Genomic DNA, 21,153 nt, shown 5'->3' with positions numbered 1-21,153 from the left:
AATTTTTAATAATAAACAATGTTAACGATATAATATATTTTCGATTCAAATAAAAATATGTCTATTCATAATTATATTAAATTAATTATTTACAAGTAGCTAGTTTATTTTTAAGGGGAGACGCAGTCTCAAAGTGTCCCCTGACGGCTCGCCGCCCCTGGTTACGTTACTACCCAACACTGATTATAAACATATGGATATGGTTATTACTAAAGACCGGGTTTATATTCTCATTATTTTCTCTTAAAAAAATTTAAAATATGCTAAAATATGCAAAAATAATCAATAAACATCATTATTTGCTTTAAATTTTTTTTCGCAACATTATTTTAATTTGAGGTATTAATTAGGTATTAAAAGTTGCGTATTCTAATGGAATATTATTGCACTTTAGTAAGAGTTGGAAATGATAGTATGTAAATATTTACAATGAACAACTGCACGGGCTATACTTAAGCACAGTTTGTCTCTTTAGTAGTCTTTATTCTAGAGTTCTTATAGCCCTTCATAAATCATCGCTAATCGATATTGTCATATAGTTATTATTTTTCGTAACATCTTTTCATCTGTATTGGTAAATTAATAGTAATTATTATCTAAATTCTAATTTAAACTATAATAAATTATATATAGTACCTATATTGTATATGAAATATAAATACAAAATCCCCAAACATTTATCAGTACCCATTTCTCATATACCTATAATAATACCCGCCACTACATTTTAACTGTGAGACAATTTTATTGTTTTATAATAACCCTCTCGCGTCGCCAGTGAATATATTTAACGTTACACGAAACGGTACCTATATACATGTAGTGGGAACCTGTTTACATGTATTAAAATTGAAAATGTTATGAATTGTTTACTGTGTATAAAATAATTTGAAAATGTTGTCAAATTTTGAACTTTAATGTTTAAACACTTATAAAAATATATTATGTGACTATGTATATTTGATATTTTAACATTTTTATAAAAAAAAAAAAATTGAGCAATTCTGTATAACATTTTCAAGCTTTTAGACACACAAGAAAAATAGTTTTGTCTAAAACAACTAAAAAAAACTAGAAAATATTAAATCTCTATTGGTAGCTCAAAATTTGTCTAAATTATATTTTGAGAATTTCGTTGTATACCTATCAAATATGACTAAAAAGATTAATGTCAAAAATTCTAAATACGTAGTTGTAATAGATCATACGCCGAAATGCGTACAAACTATTAAAACAATTTATGAGTGCCTTATTATAATATATTATATATATAATTTTTGTTCACATACTTTTAACCGTTATGTACGTCTTACATAATACGGTTCTTACACCTCATTAGTTTTACGTATTTACGAAATATTTTCAAATGAAACAAGTATGAAACGTATAATATGTTGAAATTATTAATTTAAACCATTAACAATTTAAAATCAATATCTCGTCCTTGAACCAAGTTTTCAAATCTATATATCTACTCGTTATATAGGTGTACAATTAATAATGTATAAGCCTGTGTGTGCGTATATATATATATACTCAAATGTGTCAAATATTTTTTTAAAACACGGACCTTGTAGGTAAGTACGGTTGTCATGACACACGTATATGTAAAACACATATAGTTGGTATAGTGCCCGCAATAAAAGGGGTCATCCACGAGATTGTTTCATTATAATATAGTTCAAAATATAACCGTGTTTAATAATCTTTTAAATGATTTCGGATGACTTGGCTTTGGGAAAAAGTAAGGAAGTCTTTCCTCAATAGGACGTTGACTTTTGCCGTAGTGCCTTGCGTCAGTAGATCTCCCATAAGAGATCATTTGCACTCAAAAAACGTAAGTAGATATCTTATTGCTATATATATATAAGTATAATACATTTTTAATTACTTGATTTAATTGATACGATGTGAAATCTAGTATTTTTGTTTGCGGTGGGTCCAGTGGGTGATAACTGCAGCTTACAATTCTCCATTAGGTCATACCTATTTTAAACCTATAATGTACTTACGTATAAATATATAATATAATATAACCTATGTGCCAGAAAAAATCTTGAACATAGAACATTGCAGAATTAAATATAGTTTTAGTATCAGACAAAATGTTGTTAGGTATCTGAAAGGAGCTCTTCAGGAAAAAAATTAGAAAAATTATCATTGAATATAGATTTTATTGATTTTAATTCTTGATTGATGATGTGGTCTAAAAATATCAAAAGTTGGAATGATTCTATAGCTTACGCCGCTTGCTATTGGTGTTAATAATAATATGACACCATACCCCTGTTTGATGACCACAAATAGTTAATGAAAATTTTCTATTTTTGAACTGCATTTTAAAATCAAGTCCTAAAAGTAGCTCCAAAATGTTGATGCATGAACTTTGCAACTTCGAAGCAAAGTTCAAACACATATAACTTTTGACGTTCACCATTGCGCTTGATAAATCCAGCTTAGAACTTTGTAGCTGGATACTTAAAGTCTATGTGTATACAATTCAATTGGCCACGTTTTCTACTTTTCTAATGAAACTATAAAATAGTCCATATAGGATAAATGATAAACATTTTGAATTCTTCAATCACAAACTACATAATATATTATATCACATAATATTGTGATATTATTGTTAGTATGTAATATTAATATTATTATGTAAAATACCATGGGACAATATAGTTTGAAAAAAAAGGTAAATCCGCGGAGCGGTGGATGCTTCAGCTCCCAGCAAGTACCGCCTCCCACCCACAATGAATAATTACAATTCACAGATTAATTAATGCTAAGTAGCTGTTCTAAAAATGTAAATATAACTTTTAGATAGAATCTTGTGAAGAAGTAGAAGATCATTGGGGGGATCGCCTTAGTCCGTGTCCTTTTTGCGGTCACGAAGATAGCCCGATTTTAGCTAGAAGTCAAAGATCATGCAGCGATCCTACAGTATCTGGATATTCTAAACTACCTCCAATTGTAAGTTCTTATAAATATTTTAATGTAAATCTAATAAACTGGATAGCCACAGCCGATAAGCCAGTTGCAACATATTAAATTAAATTCAAATTGTTGTTTCAAAATCGGTAAAGACAAAATTATTAACGTTTTTCGAAAATGTTCCTATATCTATGTATACTATGACTACAAATTATATAACAAAATATTTTCATAAACGTTAATACTTTTTGTGATACCTAATGAGTTTACCTAATGAATTATCCTGTATATTTTTTAAAAAGCTCTTAATTTTTGTAACATAGTTTGACGAAATTTTTGTACATTTAATGTATGATTACCTAGTTTATAGTACCTATTTTAGAAGTATTTAAGTATACAGGTATCATAAATTATATTTTCAGGTCAATTCAAACCAGTTTCTAACATATAGACCAACCATACCTCCTATTAATAATCAAAATCCAATTGATCAGAGTTGTAGAAACATTCAAAAAAATCTTCAAATAGAATCTAAACCTCAATATCCAACTAGACACGAAACAAGAGAAGAATTTTTGTGAGTTTATTTTTTTAAATGTGTTAAATCAAAGCGATTTAATGGTGGGTAGGTACATTATTAATACTAGCTGAAAGTGTAAACGTCAAACTTTAAATCTACGGCCAGACCGTGAGACATATATTTTCCATTACTCACTCCAGTATCTATAGTTTTAATACTGAATAAAAACATTGTATTTTAGACAAGAAATACGAAAAGCTCATAAAAATGAAAATTATATGACCGTTCAGCGTTTTTATATGAGGTTGTTTGATTCATTTAGCGAGATTTGTGCACTTTTTAAGGTATTTTTATTTATATTATAAGGTTTGGGGTAATTTTCTTTTTTACTGTACCTACTTATAATTTTCAGATTAATCCAAATCAATCTGGAGCTAAACTAGATGACCCTGATCTTCATTTAGAATTTGTCTACGCTATAAATGATGCACTCAAGGACTTGGTATTATATCTAATTAAAACCTTTAATTATACATATTTACCTGTTTACAAATTGTAAATTATTTAATTATTACAGTCTAGTGGAATACATAAAACCGTTTTAAAGTCAATAATCAATGCATTGCTAGAAAATAATAAAAAGTGAGAATTTACATACCTACTTACTGTATTATAAATAAAATATATAGTACCTATCACATAGGTACATATTTATTAATTATTATCTATTATAGATTATAAAAGCGCTTTTTTAGATTCTGAGCGAAGCGATATCAGTATTGATTCTACAATGATGTGTGTTTTTTTTTTTATTTTTTTTTTTATTTTTGTGTCTGTCATCACCTTTTAGGACAGTAAAAGTGCTTGGATTTTCTTCAATAGTAACTTTTCTGATAGGAAAGTGAATCTAGTTGGTACTTTGGGGGGTCAAAAGTAAAAATTTCCCAGCAGTTTTCACAAGCGACGTGAAAAACAAAAGAAAAATTAAGGAAAAACAGGAATTTTTACGCAAAATCTGTTTTCGAGAAAATCGATTTTGGTTTTTGATGTAACTCTAAAACAAATGACCGTAGGGACATGAAATTTTGACTGAATGTTTATATTAGCATTTTCTATACACCATAAAAATTTGAAAATATTTTGACTCTTTTTGAGCTGTTTACGGCCATTGTCAGTTTTAAATTTTTTTAGTTTTTTTTTCTATAAATATCAATAAAATTTTATCTGTTGAGTAAAAAAGCTTGAAAATTTAATAGAAGGCTCCTAGTTTATTGTTTCAAAGGCAGATGAAAAAAATTAAAAATCCTTAGTCACAGTTTTTAATTATAAGCATTTAAAGTTCAAATTTTGACAAAATACGGAAAAATCACGAAAAATAGCAAATTATTTTGATGAGAATTCATAAAAATTTTTCTTTTTAAATCTAAGATTTGAAAATGTAATATAAGATTACTCATAAGTTTGTCTACCTTTATCAAAAAAAAAATGTCTAGAAGAAACTTAAATTAAATTTTTATGAGCGTCTGAAATTTATATTTTTACAACATTTGATATTTACTCGATTTCTCATGTAACAATTTTCTTATTTTATTGTAATTAAAAAACGAATGACTGTAGATACTTGAAAATTTCACTGAATGTTTATATTAGCATTTTCTATACACCATAAAATGTTGAAAATATTTTGACTCTTTTTGAGCTGTTTACGGACATTGTCAGTTTTCAATTTTTTTAGTTTTTTTTTCTATAAATATCAATAAATTTTTATTTGTTGGGTAAAAAAGCGTGAAAATTTAATATTAGACTCCTGATATATCGTTTTAAAAGCAGTTGAAAAATATTAAAAATACATATGCACAATTTTTTTTTATAAACATTTAAAGTTCAAATTTTGACAACATTTATCAAATTTATAATTTATTAATTATTTTGTGGTTAAAAATGTATAAAATGTTTAACTTTTATGGCTAGGGATTGAAAATTTAAAACAAGGCTCCACGTTAATAGGTTATATATAAATTACTTTATTCACAATAATATCATCAAATATACTTGGTAATATCATAGGGTGACTGACCGTTTTCGCTCAGAATCGTTTTTCTTATACAATGATATTATATCATTGAATTCAAATTTAACACCATCCATTACAGTGACCCACTTGTAACCTACTGTACAGCAGAGCAACATCCACTTATCCACCTTTTTTATCAATTGTATACCCATAGTCCTTGTTAAAATAGTTTAGATTATTTTATGAAATAAAAAAGAATAATTCATAGAGTTAAATCAATATACAAGCATGCCTATCATAAACGGACCTTGATATACTTATTTTGAAGGGCTGAAGCTCTCCATTTTCTAATTAGCTATTTATTATTTACACGAATAAAATATATCTTATATTTAAAATACTAAAATTAACCGGGGCCGACGTACCAATTTTATATTTTGGGGTGGCTAACCCTCCCATGCCTCCCTAGCTTCACCAACAATGCTTATCTATAATTGTATGATACATTTAATTTATGATAACATACAGTTTTTTAAATTTTAATATTAAATTAAAAATTTACCTATTTTTGTTTAGTCTTTATGAGAAAGATGAAGTCAGAGCTTTATTTGTATTACTACAATGCCCAGTTTTTGGAACTCAATCAAGTGCACCAATATTTGCACATTTATTAAACTATATTGCTCAATTAAGCAAAGATGATCACCAACTATTGGTTCATTGGTTCAGAATGTAAGTACCAGATTCTCAATCTATATACCTACTTGATATTTTAATTAAATCTTATTCTTAATATTAAAAAAAAATGTTACTAAAATTTGGTCAATTTATTATTTTTTTTATAAATAACCAAAATAATTGTTTTCCTTAATTATAAACATCAGTTGTATCAAATTATATTAGTGGCAATGATTGCGTTTTTGTACCGGTATCTTGTTGCTTCTTATTGGATTGTGTCATTTGGTCACCAACGTAAATGCTCTCTGTTATTATTTTTATCAATTGTTTCCTCATTTCAGGGTTCTTCTCAATTTGCTTAGCAATAGCGTCCACGTCCATTTTAATTTGTTTTGGGTCTTCGTTGCTCCTTCCCCTTTGTTGTTGGAATCCTGAGAATTTTTGTTGAAACTGTGGGTTATCATAATATTGTTGGTTGCCATTTAATTGTTGTGTATATGGCATGAACTTGTCGTACATAATCTGTTCTGCAGCCTTAGGTTGTGAACTTTCTTTAATACTTCTGTAAGGTCCGTTATTACCAGTATTGAAAGTGGCAATCTGTTGTCCATAAGGTATTCCACGACTTATTGATCCTAATTCATTATATGACGGCAATGAAGAATAGCCAAATGAAGAAGTTGGAGTAGAGTAGCCAATTGATCCGTGAGCGGCGTTTTTGTAAGAACCTGGAGCGGAAGACATTGAAGGGTAACCGTATGGAGTTGAAGCACGTAATGAAGAGTAACTCGGTGAATCTGATGTAGATATGCCTGATGAATATACCGGTTCGTAAGGCGCATCACTAAGCCCTACTGATTTGTACTGTCCACTTGGTTGTGCAACGTTGATTCCTGGCCCATATGTAATAGGAAACGACGATCCCGTAAAACCGTAAGAAGAACTTGTCTCTGGTTCACAATTGCTGTGACCATTACTAACATGCTGTTCATATTCATCAGCTAAGTGAATGGTTGCTGCATGAGACATTGGTTGACGAACAAAATGTTTAGTGGGCGTATGATAGATAGGTTGGTTAACAATATGTTTTTGATATCCATGGTAAGATGGACCGAGACCAATATGTTCAGTGAAAAGTGGTTTATGTATGACTTGTTGGACTTCTGAGAAAACGGGTTTGTTCACAATTTCTTGTACTTCAGTAATTATTGGTTTGTGAATAACTTCTTGTAATTCTGTAACAACGGGCTTATGAATTATTTGTTGGGCAATGCCACCTTGACAAGGGATAGAATTGAAATGAGATGTTGGAATAACTGAGTTTGAACCACATGGTTCTGATGGCCCATATGATCCAGACAATCCATAATATGATCCCGATAATCCATTTGACCCTGAATATCCATATGATCCTGATAATCCATTTGACCCTGAATATCCATATGATCCAGGTCTTAACCCGTATGACATTAATGGATATGAAGAAGATACTAATCCCGGGGATTCTAATGGACCAAAGGATCTTTCTGAAGGATACGCAGAACCAACTGATCTGTACTGCTCATTATCCGAGCTTTCTGGATAACTTGAGTCGGTGTTATGGATGCTAGTTAATTGAGACGAGTATGCAGATGGATTAGCCTGGTTGATAGTAGAATCATATGAAAGTCTGAAAATATTTAAAGATATAATAAATAGTGAATTTAACTAAAAACAAGTAGAAATTCTATATGTGCGCATAAAAAGTTTATATTACATATATAGGTAGGTACTACAAAATTGGTGTATTATAGATAGCTACTATAGGCAGGGATGAGCAATTTTATTAAAACAGATAGGAAGGTACTTAAAAAGGAAAGTATCACGATGGTAGATACTATATATATGTTTTGTCTGTGGAGTATTCTGATAATAGATACACGATACTTATTACATTATAAGTATTTGATTAGGAATAACCTACTCATTATTCAACAGTTAATACCTACATTTGGATAACATTAGTCAGTTATGGGTTTTTTAAAACTTATATTTATAAACATAATATATATTTCAAATAGTTAATATAGAGTACCTACAGTTAATAATTGGTTACAGGTCACATCCCCGTCAAGTTATTTTCCTCGTTTGATATTTCCCCGTAAAAAATAAAATTTAATTTTTTTTTAATTCCACAGGTATAAAAATAATAATGTTGTTTAATAATAATAATTATAAAAAATATGTATATAAAAATGTTAATGTTTTAATAATAAAAATGTTTCCATAATCAACGGTTATCGACAAACTGTTCAATTATTTCAATTTGATTGTTAGATTTGGTTATGTGTACAGTGTACTGGGTACTGATCTTATTATCTTTATGTGTACAAGTGTAAACTATTTTAAAAAAACTATAAGAATATTTATAGTTAAGGCAACAAAGTTAAATAGTTTGTTCATATACCGAGTGTAATTATAAGATATATACACATACACAGTATGGACTTTTTTTACGGGGAAAAATCAAACGGGGAAAATAACTTGACGGGGAAATATCGGACGGGGAAACGGTAACGGGGAAATGTATTACGGGGATCTGTCCATGAATCTAATAATTTACTAATAATAATTATGTTCTACTATTCCTACAACACAGTTAATAATTACTATTATTATATACATAGGTAATTGTTTATATAGTCAGCACAAACTACAGTCAATAACTGATTAACTTAAGTATTATACTAGTATTAGTATTGTACGTACCATATATTACTATTATACATTTATACTATTATAGTATTATTATAATACTGCTACCTTTAGGTACTATAATAGGTACCTATTGAATTATGGTAATTTTTATAATATGCTATTAATGAATAATGAATAATGTTTAATTACAATGTATAACAATACTAGTCAGGGTTATTAATTTACTTTATTTTGTATGCCTATAACTTATTTCCTTTTAAAAATAATAATTTTTTGAAAGTAACATCATACAATTTGTTCTTGGTAGGATTATTTATATAAATCATGCAGATGAAAACATACGTTCAAAGGGTGCTAAAGAGCTAAAGATTACAAGCTGGTGATGAATTGAACAAAAAGTTTTTTTAACAATAGAATAATACAATTATTTAGAATATTTAAAGATTTATTTTTATCAAATACGATTAAATACCTCCAATACCTAACCTCTATAGTAGGATGACCATTACATACCTAACCTGAGTATAATACTAAATTAATATTTCAAAGTATCGCTTTAATGTATTAAGTATCTTTTGATAACATTTTTTTAAAAAATAGTACTCGAAACTTCTTGTAACTGTATCGGGATATAAGATACAAGATGCTTATTTAAGATATTTGTTTTGAAGATACTGCCCAACTGAATTTTATTAATCAAAACATTTTTTTTTTTTAAAATCTAAGTTCCATTCTAGTAAATTATATAAAAATATGTTTGGAACTTTTCTGTTTTACTGAACAACCTTTTTTATCATTTTTTTTTTTTTATGACGTAGTTAAGCATGATGAAAACGATGGGGAAGTCTGAATTTGGTCTAGACTTCTTTTAAAGTTATAGGCGTTATAGCTAATTGAAATTATTGGTATTTTCATATTCATCCGGCGTGGTCATTCGCTCACTGCGTTCGCTCGAACAATTAAAATCGAAAACTTCCCTTGACTTTTTATGTAAAACCACCATGGGTTGTATATGAAAAATTTCAAACAAACCCCCTCCCCCCCAAAAAAAAAAATTCCTAAGCACGCCTCTGCGAGCGTATAATATGTATTAACAGTTAACACATAAATTATATATAGCCATATAGGTACATTGTATAATCATACGCACAAACAGATGGGGGCTGAGGGTCTAAGCTCCCTTCTAACAGTTATAATCCCATCAAAAAAAAAACCTGTAGATTTTACACCACAGGAATATATGAAAAATTTTCATCTTCATACACCAAAATCTTCAGCCCCTAAAATCTCAAACACACTTTACGTTTATGCAAATAAATTAAAATTAAATTTATTTTGTAAAATAAACTAAGACTTTCAGGATTTATCGAGAGCCAAGTGCCCGAGTAGATGGAGACTATAAAATATAAATAGATAATGGTTGCGATACTAATATTATATTAATAAATTATAATATATTATATAACTATTTTCTATATGAAGTAGTTTAGTATACCTACTATAAGTACCTAAAATTATTTAATAAATATCAGCATATTAGTTTTATATTCAAATTTATAAATTTTAATAGGTAGTTATAATATTCCCTATATAATATTATATTATTATATAACATATTCCTACGAAATATAACTATAACAAATGTATTACATTTTATGTTTAGCAATAATTACCTTTGTTTATCATCTGCAGATTGTGTTTCGTCAGTTTTTGATTTATTATTGTCGTTTAGTTCGGAAGAAACCTGAACTATTGGAGATATTTTATCATTACGCTCTACTCTGTGCAGGTTCGATATTACAGTCTCGTTTTTGGTGCTAAGCGACGCAGATAGTTGTTCTGATTTTTTGGCTTCATCCATTGGTTTGGCTATTGCCACGGCACAAACTAAATAAAAACACAATAAAAACTTCATGATGACACTTTCAATTAATTTACTGTCTAATTGTATGTCGAATGTCAGACTGTATCAGAATTGAATGATAATATTAATAGTCTACGTAGGGATATAAGTAGGCATTCAGTCAAATGCGCTGTCAGCAATATTATGCAATACGGTAGTGAAGAAATTACATTGGCGTATACAATATTGGTGTTTAGTTTAGGTATTTAATATTATAAAATGGATAAATGAAAATATTATAGCGGTCGTGGAAAATAATAAATATATGAATTCAATGTGTATATTAAAAATGTACGGGTTTTGAATGACCTTAATAAAGTTAGTCTTTATATTAAAGTCTCTATTTATTATTTATTGATCATTATATAAGTACTATTTAGGTATAGTATATTATATATGAATATGAGTCTTATTTTTAATTTTAATTGAAGTAAGGCAACTTACGACTAGGATATTAGAATTTTTATAAATATGGTACAGTGCATGTTTAATTTAAAATGTTATGTATACAAATTATAAACTACAAAATAAAAAAAATTGACTGTGGCTTTTTAATTGATCTGAGTTATTTACTTTTAAATCATTAAAATAATACAATTATGTATTTAAAAAAAAATACTTTAGAAATTAAAAATAAATAATAATTTAATACAATTTGTTAAAGTAAATCTAATTAAATTTAAGTATTCAGATAAGATAAACGTACATTTATTTTATCAAGCAATATATGTTTTAATTTAACCTAAATTTGGTATTTTCTAACTAAATTTCTTTTTTAATGATATCTTTGTATTCAAGATTGGAACTGGATAAATTAAGATCATTAATACGATATATTATGCAATTTATAACATTACGGCAATTTTCTCCAAATGACAAATCTCTACCACCTTTAGGAAAGACACTTTGGTGGATACCATCAGCAACCAAAAATTTAGCATTAATAAGTAAGTTTAAAACGTGTTTGTCTCTAGTGTTACTGTTATATTCAAATATTTAATTAATAAACATTAATAGCATTAAATTAATTAAAAACACAATATTTAGAGTTACTTGAAATGTTTTCCAGATGCAGCCAACAAATTAGGAACCGAACTATTACATTTTACTGAATTATATAACTCTGCTTTGGATCATATTGATCTGATGCGTGATTATTACAATTGGCAAAGTTTAGGCCCGTACGAATGTTTTTCTTATTGCCAATATCCATTCATTCTGAGCATTGTTGCAAAGAGGATCATACTTACTAAAGATTCAGAACAGCAAATGATTCTAAATGCTAGAAAATCATTGGTATCTAAGGTTGCAAGAAGGCAGACACCTAATATCGATATATTTTTTTTAAATATAAACGTCAGAAGATCACATTTGGTACAGGATTCGTTAAATGAGGTAAAAAAAAAAATATATTTTTATATCGTTAAAATCCTAAACATTTTTTTCGCATGAATCACTATAAAATATTTTCCATATCTATATTCTTTTTTTAAATATTCCCCGGTTGTCATTCTGAGAAAACACCCGCTTGCATCATATAGTCATACCTACCTCATAAGCTCTGTAAAACTTAATATAACTATATATAACTTCCACGGGGTGCCACCATTGGGTGACTTACCCTTCCCGCCAATCAACCCACACCCCATTTACTTATTGTACTACTTGTAAATACAGATTATATAAAAAAAAAACTATATTTAACGATAAATATAATTATTCTTATATAATATAATACTATGTTATATTTTTAGGCAATAGGTATATATTTATACTATATATTATAGCATATTTTGTATAACGTGAATATTCACTTTATTTATTCATTAACAAAAAAAAAAATTATTTTGAATGTTTTAACTTTTAACTATTGTTTGTTTTTCAAATGTTATTGTAAACAATTAAAGAATGCAAATTTGTAATCACTTAAGATTTCTTCTCCTATAATAAATAAAGAGCTAGTTTGTTTAATTAAAAATTATAAGCTGAATATATAATGATGACCTATACTATACTTACCTACTTCTATTGCTGCAATTATTATTTTTTTTACGTTTTTATTTTGTTTTGGTTGTTTAAATTTGTATTTCCGACGTAGGTATATCCGTATGTATATGTTGACTTATCAGAGTCCGGAAAAAAACCAAAGTATGTTCCTTCCTTGTTAAATAAAATTAATTCATGTGTCATGTTTAGTTTTGAAATTAATTGTTCGTCATAATTTTTATTTTTTGACCACAATTTATTATACGAAAATTTTTTTTTAATATATGGTCTAAAATCTAAATACTAAATAGTATACCTACTACATTATAAAAATCATAAAGATATAAATCACTAATCAGTTAGTAATCATCAACTTTTAAATAAATACAACATAGGTACAAACTCGTTTATATTATATTATATTTCCATGTCAAGGGAGAGAAGATTTGTGCAGTAAATTTTATTACATGTACCGTCGTCTTTTTCTTATTCTGAACTGAGAAAAATCGCTTGTAGATATCTATAAAAAATAAATCCGTTGTCGCGTAAGGCCCTAGAACAGCTAGAACAATTTAATATCTTATAAAAATGTGTTAACTATATATTTTTGACAGTAGTTCAAAAGTTCGATGTGTAAAAATGCATTTTTTTTTAAATAACACAAAAACCAGTACTTTTAGCATTTTTACCTAAATATAATAAAATAAAATATTTTAATACTTCTTTGGTTAAACAATTTAACTTATAAATACAACTATGCGTCGAAAGGCGAGAAAGTATATATTTAGACTGTTACTCGGATTTAAAAATATTTATTAATAATTAAGGAAATTATACAATCGGGACAAACAACTGAAAGTTTCCCGATTCCTCTAGACGATATTATATATATATAGGAAAAAACATATACTATATAATATAATAACTGTTAATTATTATTAAGTAGGTAGGTAATAGGTATGGTAGGTATACTAGGTATATACTCAAATGATGACCGTGTTGCAGATTGCTTTCAAACAGAAGGATTTGAAGAAAAAATTAAAAGTGACATTCGCCGGGGAACCAGGACTAGACATGGGTGGTCTGACAAAGGAATGGTTTTTGCTTCTGATTCGCGAAATATTTCACGCCGAATACGGAATGTTCGTGTATTACTCGCACTCGCGGTGCTACTGGTTCAGCACCGGGCAAACGGACCACACGAACCTTCGCGAATACAATCTCATTGGTGTACTGATGGGCCTGGCAGTGTATAATTCCATTATACTGGACCTGAGTTTTCCAGGAATTTGCTACAGGAAACTTTTATCGCCACCAGTCGTGCCTACCGTCAACGACGACAACGTGGGCGTCGTCGAAAATCCCACGTTGGACGATTTGAACGAGATCATGCCAGTCAGTGTATTATAATATATTATAATATGTAACCACTATACACATTTATTACAAATTTAAATCTCACGTGAAAACTCGAAAGTTCTGAATTCTAAGTTCTACGATCGATAATGACCATGGAAAGGCTTAATGGCTAATAAGTATTTTAAACAAATCTCAAAAATCTCAAACCAGAATTTCTTCAAGTTTTTCCCAAAAAAATCTTAGTCGTCTTCAGTTATTGGGCAAAATAGTCATTAAGAAATCTGAGAATTTGATCTGCTGTATAGTAGAATTAGACTTTAAATTGTACGACGTCAATCATCAATTATCATTATAGCAGGTTATTGTTGTAAATGTTTGTAATGAATGTCAGTCGTCGGAATGTGTTACATTAGGTTAAATAAAAAAAACTTCTAACTCAGTATTGATATAAGCATTAAGCGGTGTACCATAAATAAATAGCGTGAAATTGGTAAAATCTGAATTGTGCGTAGGTACTGCATAGTAAATAAAAATATAAGTACCTAATAGAAACATTTTTAATAGATTTAAAAATTAAATTTTTATTATATTATAAAAATAAAATCTTTATAGAAAAAATTAATTTTTATTTTCATTTAAATATACAATTTCGTAAAAATTTGAACTTCAAATGCCAACAAAAAAAATTGTGCTTATTATAGCATTTATTATATTCTGTAATTTTAAATTTTAAATTACCTTGTATTAAGTTTCAAGCTTTTTGATCGAGAAAAAACTCACTCGCCGCCACAATCAAAATTCCTGGCTACCTATACATATACATCAAAATATACTTCATATACAAACGAAAAAATTATATAATAAGACATCTATTATAATATTTTTGTTTAACTATAACCTAATTTCTAACATAATATACCTATCAAGTGATAAGTGACTAGGTAGGTATATATATATTATGGTAGGTACTCAGCTAGCGCCTTGTGGTCTACTTGGTTTTTCTTAATAATTACCTATACATTAATTAGGCTTATATAGGTAATACATTAATTAATATATACCTATAATTTATCTTGATTGCCGAGGTTTAATTTTAGGATGTAGCCAGTGGCTTAAAACATCTACTTGAATACGAGGGAAATGTTGAAGAAGATATGGGACTTACATTTCAGGTATCTACCTACCTATTTATAATTATTAATTATTACCTATATTCATTCTTAAATGTTTCAAATTGTATGATTTAAGTAAAAAACAAATAACAATATTGTAGATATTTAATTTACGTATTTTGTTAGTTTTAAATAATTGAAAGCAGGTAATTGTATATTATAATTATATTCTATTTATATACATATAATATTTTATATTACTTATTTACTTATATGAAGTAGCTCTGCTGAATAGCAGAAACATCACTGTAATGGTCAATGGATGTGTTAAATTTAAATGTTATGATAAATTATTGCATGCGAAAAATGATTCTATACTTCTTAGGATATTTTATTAAATATTAATAATGCTATTGGTAGTTAGTAATTGCGTTGAAGATCGTAACATTTTTTTCAATTATAAAAAGTGTCTTAAAAAACAAATACACCTAGCTCGTCATATTAGGTATAACTTTAGGTATTAAACATTCGTTAGGAAAATCAATTTTTATTTTCGTGTTCTCTGGTTATGTAGGATTATAGGAAAAGGATAATGGAAAATTATTCTTAAGTCTTAACTCATTATACAGTGCCTTCGTTCTTTGTAATTACTAATTACCACTATTCACTACTTTTGATTTGACATAAATCGCATATGCAGTATGTCCATATACAGTGGTTAAAGTGGGGTATTTATGGTAAGATTATGCGTCCCCTTTAATTTAAGTCTCCAAAGTCCGGGGGGACGCTACTAAATTTTTAGTAATTTATTAATAAAGGTAAAAGGTTACCTATATACCTATGTGATATAATATTTATTATAATAAATTTAAATACATTATTAAACTGAAAGAATATGAATAGTTATATTTACTATAAATTTTATTTTTATTTGTTTTTTAATGAAATGTTTAAAATTAAAATGTAAACACATATTATTTTCTTACACATTTTAGGCAATGAATTGCAATTTATTTTTAGTTAGCAGGCATTATATGTTTTAAATCATTTTCCTTAGGAGAAAATTTGAATTTACATACTATTAACATAAACTTTTTATGAACGAATTACAAAGGTGCGTGAAAGAAACAAATTATACCTAGTTGGTAGTGGGTTTCTTTAAAAAATTTGGTTAGATATGGACTTATTTGTTGGTAGGTTAGTCCCCCTCAACATTTTTCCCACCTTAACCACTGTCCATATACCTACTATATAGTAATATATTATTGATTAGAACCATATATTACAGTGGTGGTTTTTGGATTTTATTACATTATAACTTATAAGTTTAAAATGTTTACGTAAACTGTATAGATACCTATATCAATATATATGATATACCTACTATATTATATACATACAACACACGAATACACGATGCCTATTTAAGTCATATGCGTTTAATAGGTATCATTAGAGGAACACAGAACACCCAAAACGCACAAACTAAAACAAAACGGAGAAAATATACCAGTTACGAATGAAAGTCGTGAAGAGTATGTAAACTTGTACTTGAATTGGGTACTGAATTTATCCATTTACGAACAGTTCCGTGCATTTTACTTCGGATTTCACAGCGTGTGCGCCTCCAACGCTTTAATTGCAAGTGCTCCAGTCAAAATATACAATATTATTATACTATATATTTCTAATTTCTATTATTCGCTCCGTGTAAAATGTGTTCTCGATTAGGTTGAGAATGAGAAATAGTCATATTATATAATATTATTGTTGTGCAGATGCTGAGACCGGAAGAAGTCGAATTGTTGGTCTGCGGCACGGACACGTTGGATTTGCACGAACTCCGCAAAGCCACAGAATACGATGGATATCGACCAGACGACAACATTATTAGGTGAGTAACTAGGTGTACGGTTATAGCATAGATATATTATATTATGAACGACTTTTAGTCTCTCTGAAATTAAAATTTAAAATTTATAACCAATTATATTATATAATTTCTCTTTTCATTTATTTATAGCGTCTTTTGGAATGTTATCGATTCGTTATCGGACGATCAAAAGCGTAAATTCTTACTGTTCGTCACTGGAAGCGACCGCGTGCCAGTCGGTGGTATGGGAGACATGAATTTCAAAATAACTAGGGGTCCCAACAGATCTGATTACTTGCCTGAAGCGCATACATGTTTTAATCAGTTAGTGTTACCCCAATATTCAGATCACGATCAACTTAAGGAGAAACTGGTAACGGCCATACTAAACGCCGAAGGATTTGGAATGGAATAATAATGTATAGTATAGGTACTATTACTTACTGTCAATTAGTAAAGTTATTACTTATTAGTAGGTATCTATTTATAATAAAGTAGGTATGTACCTACTTAAATTTCTAATAGGTACCTAATTAAAATTAAGTTTAAACCGATTGTTTTAGTCAGTTTTAGACTAAATAAAATATAGTAGCTATACTGCTATAGGTATTAATAGGATATAAATAGCATATAAATATATTCATGTTTTATTTTTCCACTGAGCCCTCATTCACTATAACAAACAGTACCGGATCTATAAATTATGTAACCCGGGGCACAACATAATATTTGCGGCCCCATGCTTAACGAGTTTAAAATTTGAAATTTGCGCCCCTCTATGATTAGCTGCTCCCGGGGCATGGGCCCCGGATCGTCCCCCCCCCCCTAGATCTGGTACTGATAATAAAGTATTGGGAAGACAGATTAACACTGGGAGCGCTGCGACGCCTATCGTACTGATGGTTAGGCGGGTTCCCCCTACGTGGAGTCGGGATATTGTATGTATTTTCCCGAAATTTCGCATATATTTTGCTTTAACTTTTAATTGAAGTGTATTTGAATATATTTAATAATATTAGTAGAAAATGTACTTACCAACGTATACAGTTAGCTATAAAAGCGTATAAAGTTTCGATACCAAAATTAATTTATTATAAAAAGTAAAATGACCAATATAAAACTATATCTCTATACATCCCGAATCGGAAGGTACAAATTGTTTTCAGATAGCGTTTTGTTAATCTGCTTCCCTAATTATTTACCTATAGTCCATACGCCACTGAGTGGCAGCTATTAAATATAGGTACCTATATTGCTATATATAGTATAATTGTCTATTGATAATTTATGCAAATACATTTATATGCTTGTTAATTATTTAATTAGTTCAATCAACAAATATCGTACATCTGAGAAATGTCTAGGTTATACAACAGCTAGTCTTGAAATAAAACATACGAACATTATTCTTTGAATTGTAAACAACGCACGTTTGTATTTATGTGTTTTATTTATTAAACATTTAACTGTTTATAAATACATACTGGCATACTGCTGTTGCCATTTATCCAACTGACAAGTTAAATATGTAGTAAATTATGTACGGTCATAAAGTGATAATAATATATTGTCTAAGAAAAATTAAGATAATTTTCTTTTTTTTATGAATGAATTGTAATAATTAAGTACCTCGATAATAAAGTATAAGCTAGTAGGTAGTTAGTACCATAGAATATGGTAGCAACCTACCTGACTGTTCAGTGGCGTCATTTGGGTGAGGCGAAGTGTGCAATTTGTCAAAAGTGAAAAAATCCAAAAAAAAACAAAAAATAAATAAATAAAAACAGGAATGTTTACTCAAAATTGATTTTTGACAAAATCAATCTTGGGTTTTAGTGTAACTCTTAAACAAATGAACGTAGATACATGTAATTTTCACTGAATGTATATATTAGCATTTTCTTTACACCATAACATTTTCAAAATATTTTGACTTATTTTGTGTTGTTTACAGACATTTTCATTTTCCAAATATTTTGGCTTTTTAGTTTTTTTTTTATAAATGTTAATTAAATTGTATACGTTGGGTCGAAAAGCGTGAAAATGTAATACAATGCTCTTGATATATAATTACATCAGCTGCAGTTGAAAAATATTAAAAATACATTGACACAATTTTTTACAACCATTTAAAGTTCGAAGTTTGACAAAATGTACTGAAAATGTCTCTAAACAGTTCAAAACAAATCAAAATATTTTGAAAATATTATCGTGTATAGATAATGCGAATATTAACAACTAGTGAAAATTGCATGTATCTACAGTCATTTGGTTTAAACCAAAATCGATTTTGCGAAAAAATTCCCATTTTTCTTTAATTTTTCTATTCTTATTCCCGGCGCTCCGCTCAGAATCTAAATAAACATATATAATAATATTTAAATTATAGAAAACAGTTCATGTAATATGTATATTATATAGTACCCACAGAACACGATGTTAACACTTATACCTTAGAATCTAAGTTTTTTATAAAAATATACGTTAATACTTTATATTGGCCATGGTAGAAAATCCTTTTTCGCACAAATAAGTAGTAGGAAAAAGTAGTAATTTTTTTATTGCATTAATTGAAAGTTCTAGATATTCATTATATACTGCACACCAAAAATCTACAACTAGACTTTACGTCATTTATTCTACAATACTAGTTATTTATACTATTTATCAATTTACGACTAAAATAACTGTAATCGTAACTGCGAGTCGCGACCCATCAAAAAAATTTCACGACCCAACGATGGGTCGCGACCCGGCGACCCATGGTTTGGGAAACGCTGCCTTAGATGAATACTGAATGTCGAATAGTCGAATAGACAACAACATTACTATGCTGACTGCAAAAGTTCAAATGGCAAATATTTGATAATACCAAGAATACCTAAGTCAATAGAATACCTATAACGGGTTACACTAATTGTAGATAAACTCGTCTATTTTTAGAATTCGGTGTATTTGAAATGTCGTTGTCGTCGTTTTATTCAAATAGCAAATGGTATAAGTACCTACAAATATTTTTTGAAAATAATTAAAATACTGACGATGTGGAATTTCCTACTAATGACTAAATATTAAAAAAGGTGGGCAAGTAGGTGTCGCTCTGCTGTACAGTAGGTTACAAGTAGGTCACTGTAATGGATGGTGTTAAATTTGAATTCAATGATATAAATATATAATATCATTGTATAAGAAAAACGATTCTAAGCGAAGACATCAGTTAGCCTATGATATTACTAAGTATATTGGATGAAATTATTATTGTGAATAAAGTAATTTATATATTTATATACCCTATATTTACGTTGAACCTTGTTTTAAATTTTCAATCCTTAGCTATAAAAGTTGTACATTGTATACATTATTAAATTTTAAATTTGATACATTTTGTCAAAATTTGAAATTTAAATGCATATAAAAAAAAATTGTGCCTATGTATTTTTAATATTTTTCAACTGCTATAGTAGTATAGTAACAATATATCAGGGCCTTGTATTAAATTTTCACGCTTTTTGGCCCAACAAATAAAATTTTATTAATATTTATAGAGAAAAAAACTAAAAAATTGAAAATGCCCATAAACGGCTCAAATGAGTCAAACTGTTTTCAAAATTTTATGGTGTAAGAAAATGAGAATATAAACATTCAATAAAATGTTCATGTATCTATACAGTTATTCGTTTTTGAATAACAACAAAATAAGGCAATCGCTATATTAGAAATCGAGTAAATATCTAATATGTTGTAAAAATTTGATCTTCAAACGATCACAAAAATTTAATTTGAATTTACAGTAGATTTTTATAAAATTAGACAAACTCATGAGAAATCTTGTATTAAATTTTCAAATCTTAGATTTAAAAAGAAAAATTTTTTTGAATTTCTAACACAAAATAATTTGCACATTTTCAATTTTGTCAAATTTCGAACTTTAAATGGTTATAAATAAAAACTGTGACTAAGGATTTTTAATATTTTGCAACTATTGTAACAATATAGTAGGAGCCTTGTATTAATTGTTCAAGCTTCTTTACCCAACAAATAAAGTTTTATAGACATCCACAGAAAAAAAAACTAAAA

The 21,153-nt window shown here is 28.3% G+C and overlaps 2 protein-coding genes across 2 annotated transcripts; one reads left to right on the top strand and one right to left on the bottom strand.

The window, feature by feature from the left end:
* Nucleotides 1–1,640: 1,640 nt before the first annotated feature.
* LOC132944893 (probable E3 ubiquitin-protein ligase HECTD2) lies at nucleotides 1,641–20,308 on the top strand. The gene is made up of 14 exons (XM_061014429.1): nucleotides 1,641–1,837; nucleotides 2,824–2,973; nucleotides 3,357–3,511; nucleotides 3,696–3,798; nucleotides 3,867–3,956; nucleotides 4,032–4,096; nucleotides 6,045–6,200; nucleotides 11,545–11,693; nucleotides 11,816–12,141; nucleotides 13,738–14,127; nucleotides 15,189–15,263; nucleotides 16,650–16,844; nucleotides 16,982–17,097; nucleotides 17,227–20,308. Exons 1-14 carry the CDS (start codon nucleotides 1,724–1,726, stop codon nucleotides 17,489–17,491), a joined length of 2,349 nt encoding a protein of 782 aa, XP_060870412.1. The 5' UTR covers nucleotides 1,641–1,723; the 3' UTR covers nucleotides 17,492–20,308.
* On the bottom strand, nucleotides 6,298–10,793 carry LOC132945341 (uncharacterized). Its single transcript, XM_061015052.1, has 2 exons — nucleotides 10,517–10,793; nucleotides 6,298–7,815 (listed from the first exon to the last, which is right to left on the bottom strand). The coding sequence occupies exons 1-2, from the start codon at nucleotides 10,756–10,758 to the stop codon at nucleotides 6,363–6,365; spliced, it is 1,695 nt and encodes a 564-aa protein (XP_060871035.1). The 5' UTR covers nucleotides 10,759–10,793; the 3' UTR covers nucleotides 6,298–6,362.
* Nucleotides 20,309–21,153: the final 845 nt, after the last annotated feature.

The sequence above is a fragment of the Metopolophium dirhodum genome, chromosome 5, assembly GCF_019925205.1.
Source record: "Metopolophium dirhodum isolate CAU chromosome 5, ASM1992520v1, whole genome shotgun sequence".
NCBI classification, from domain to species: Eukaryota; Metazoa; Arthropoda; class Insecta; order Hemiptera; family Aphididae; genus Metopolophium; species Metopolophium dirhodum.
The sequence above is the reverse complement of the archived record's forward strand: the minus strand, read 5'-3'. Positions and strand labels throughout refer to the sequence as shown.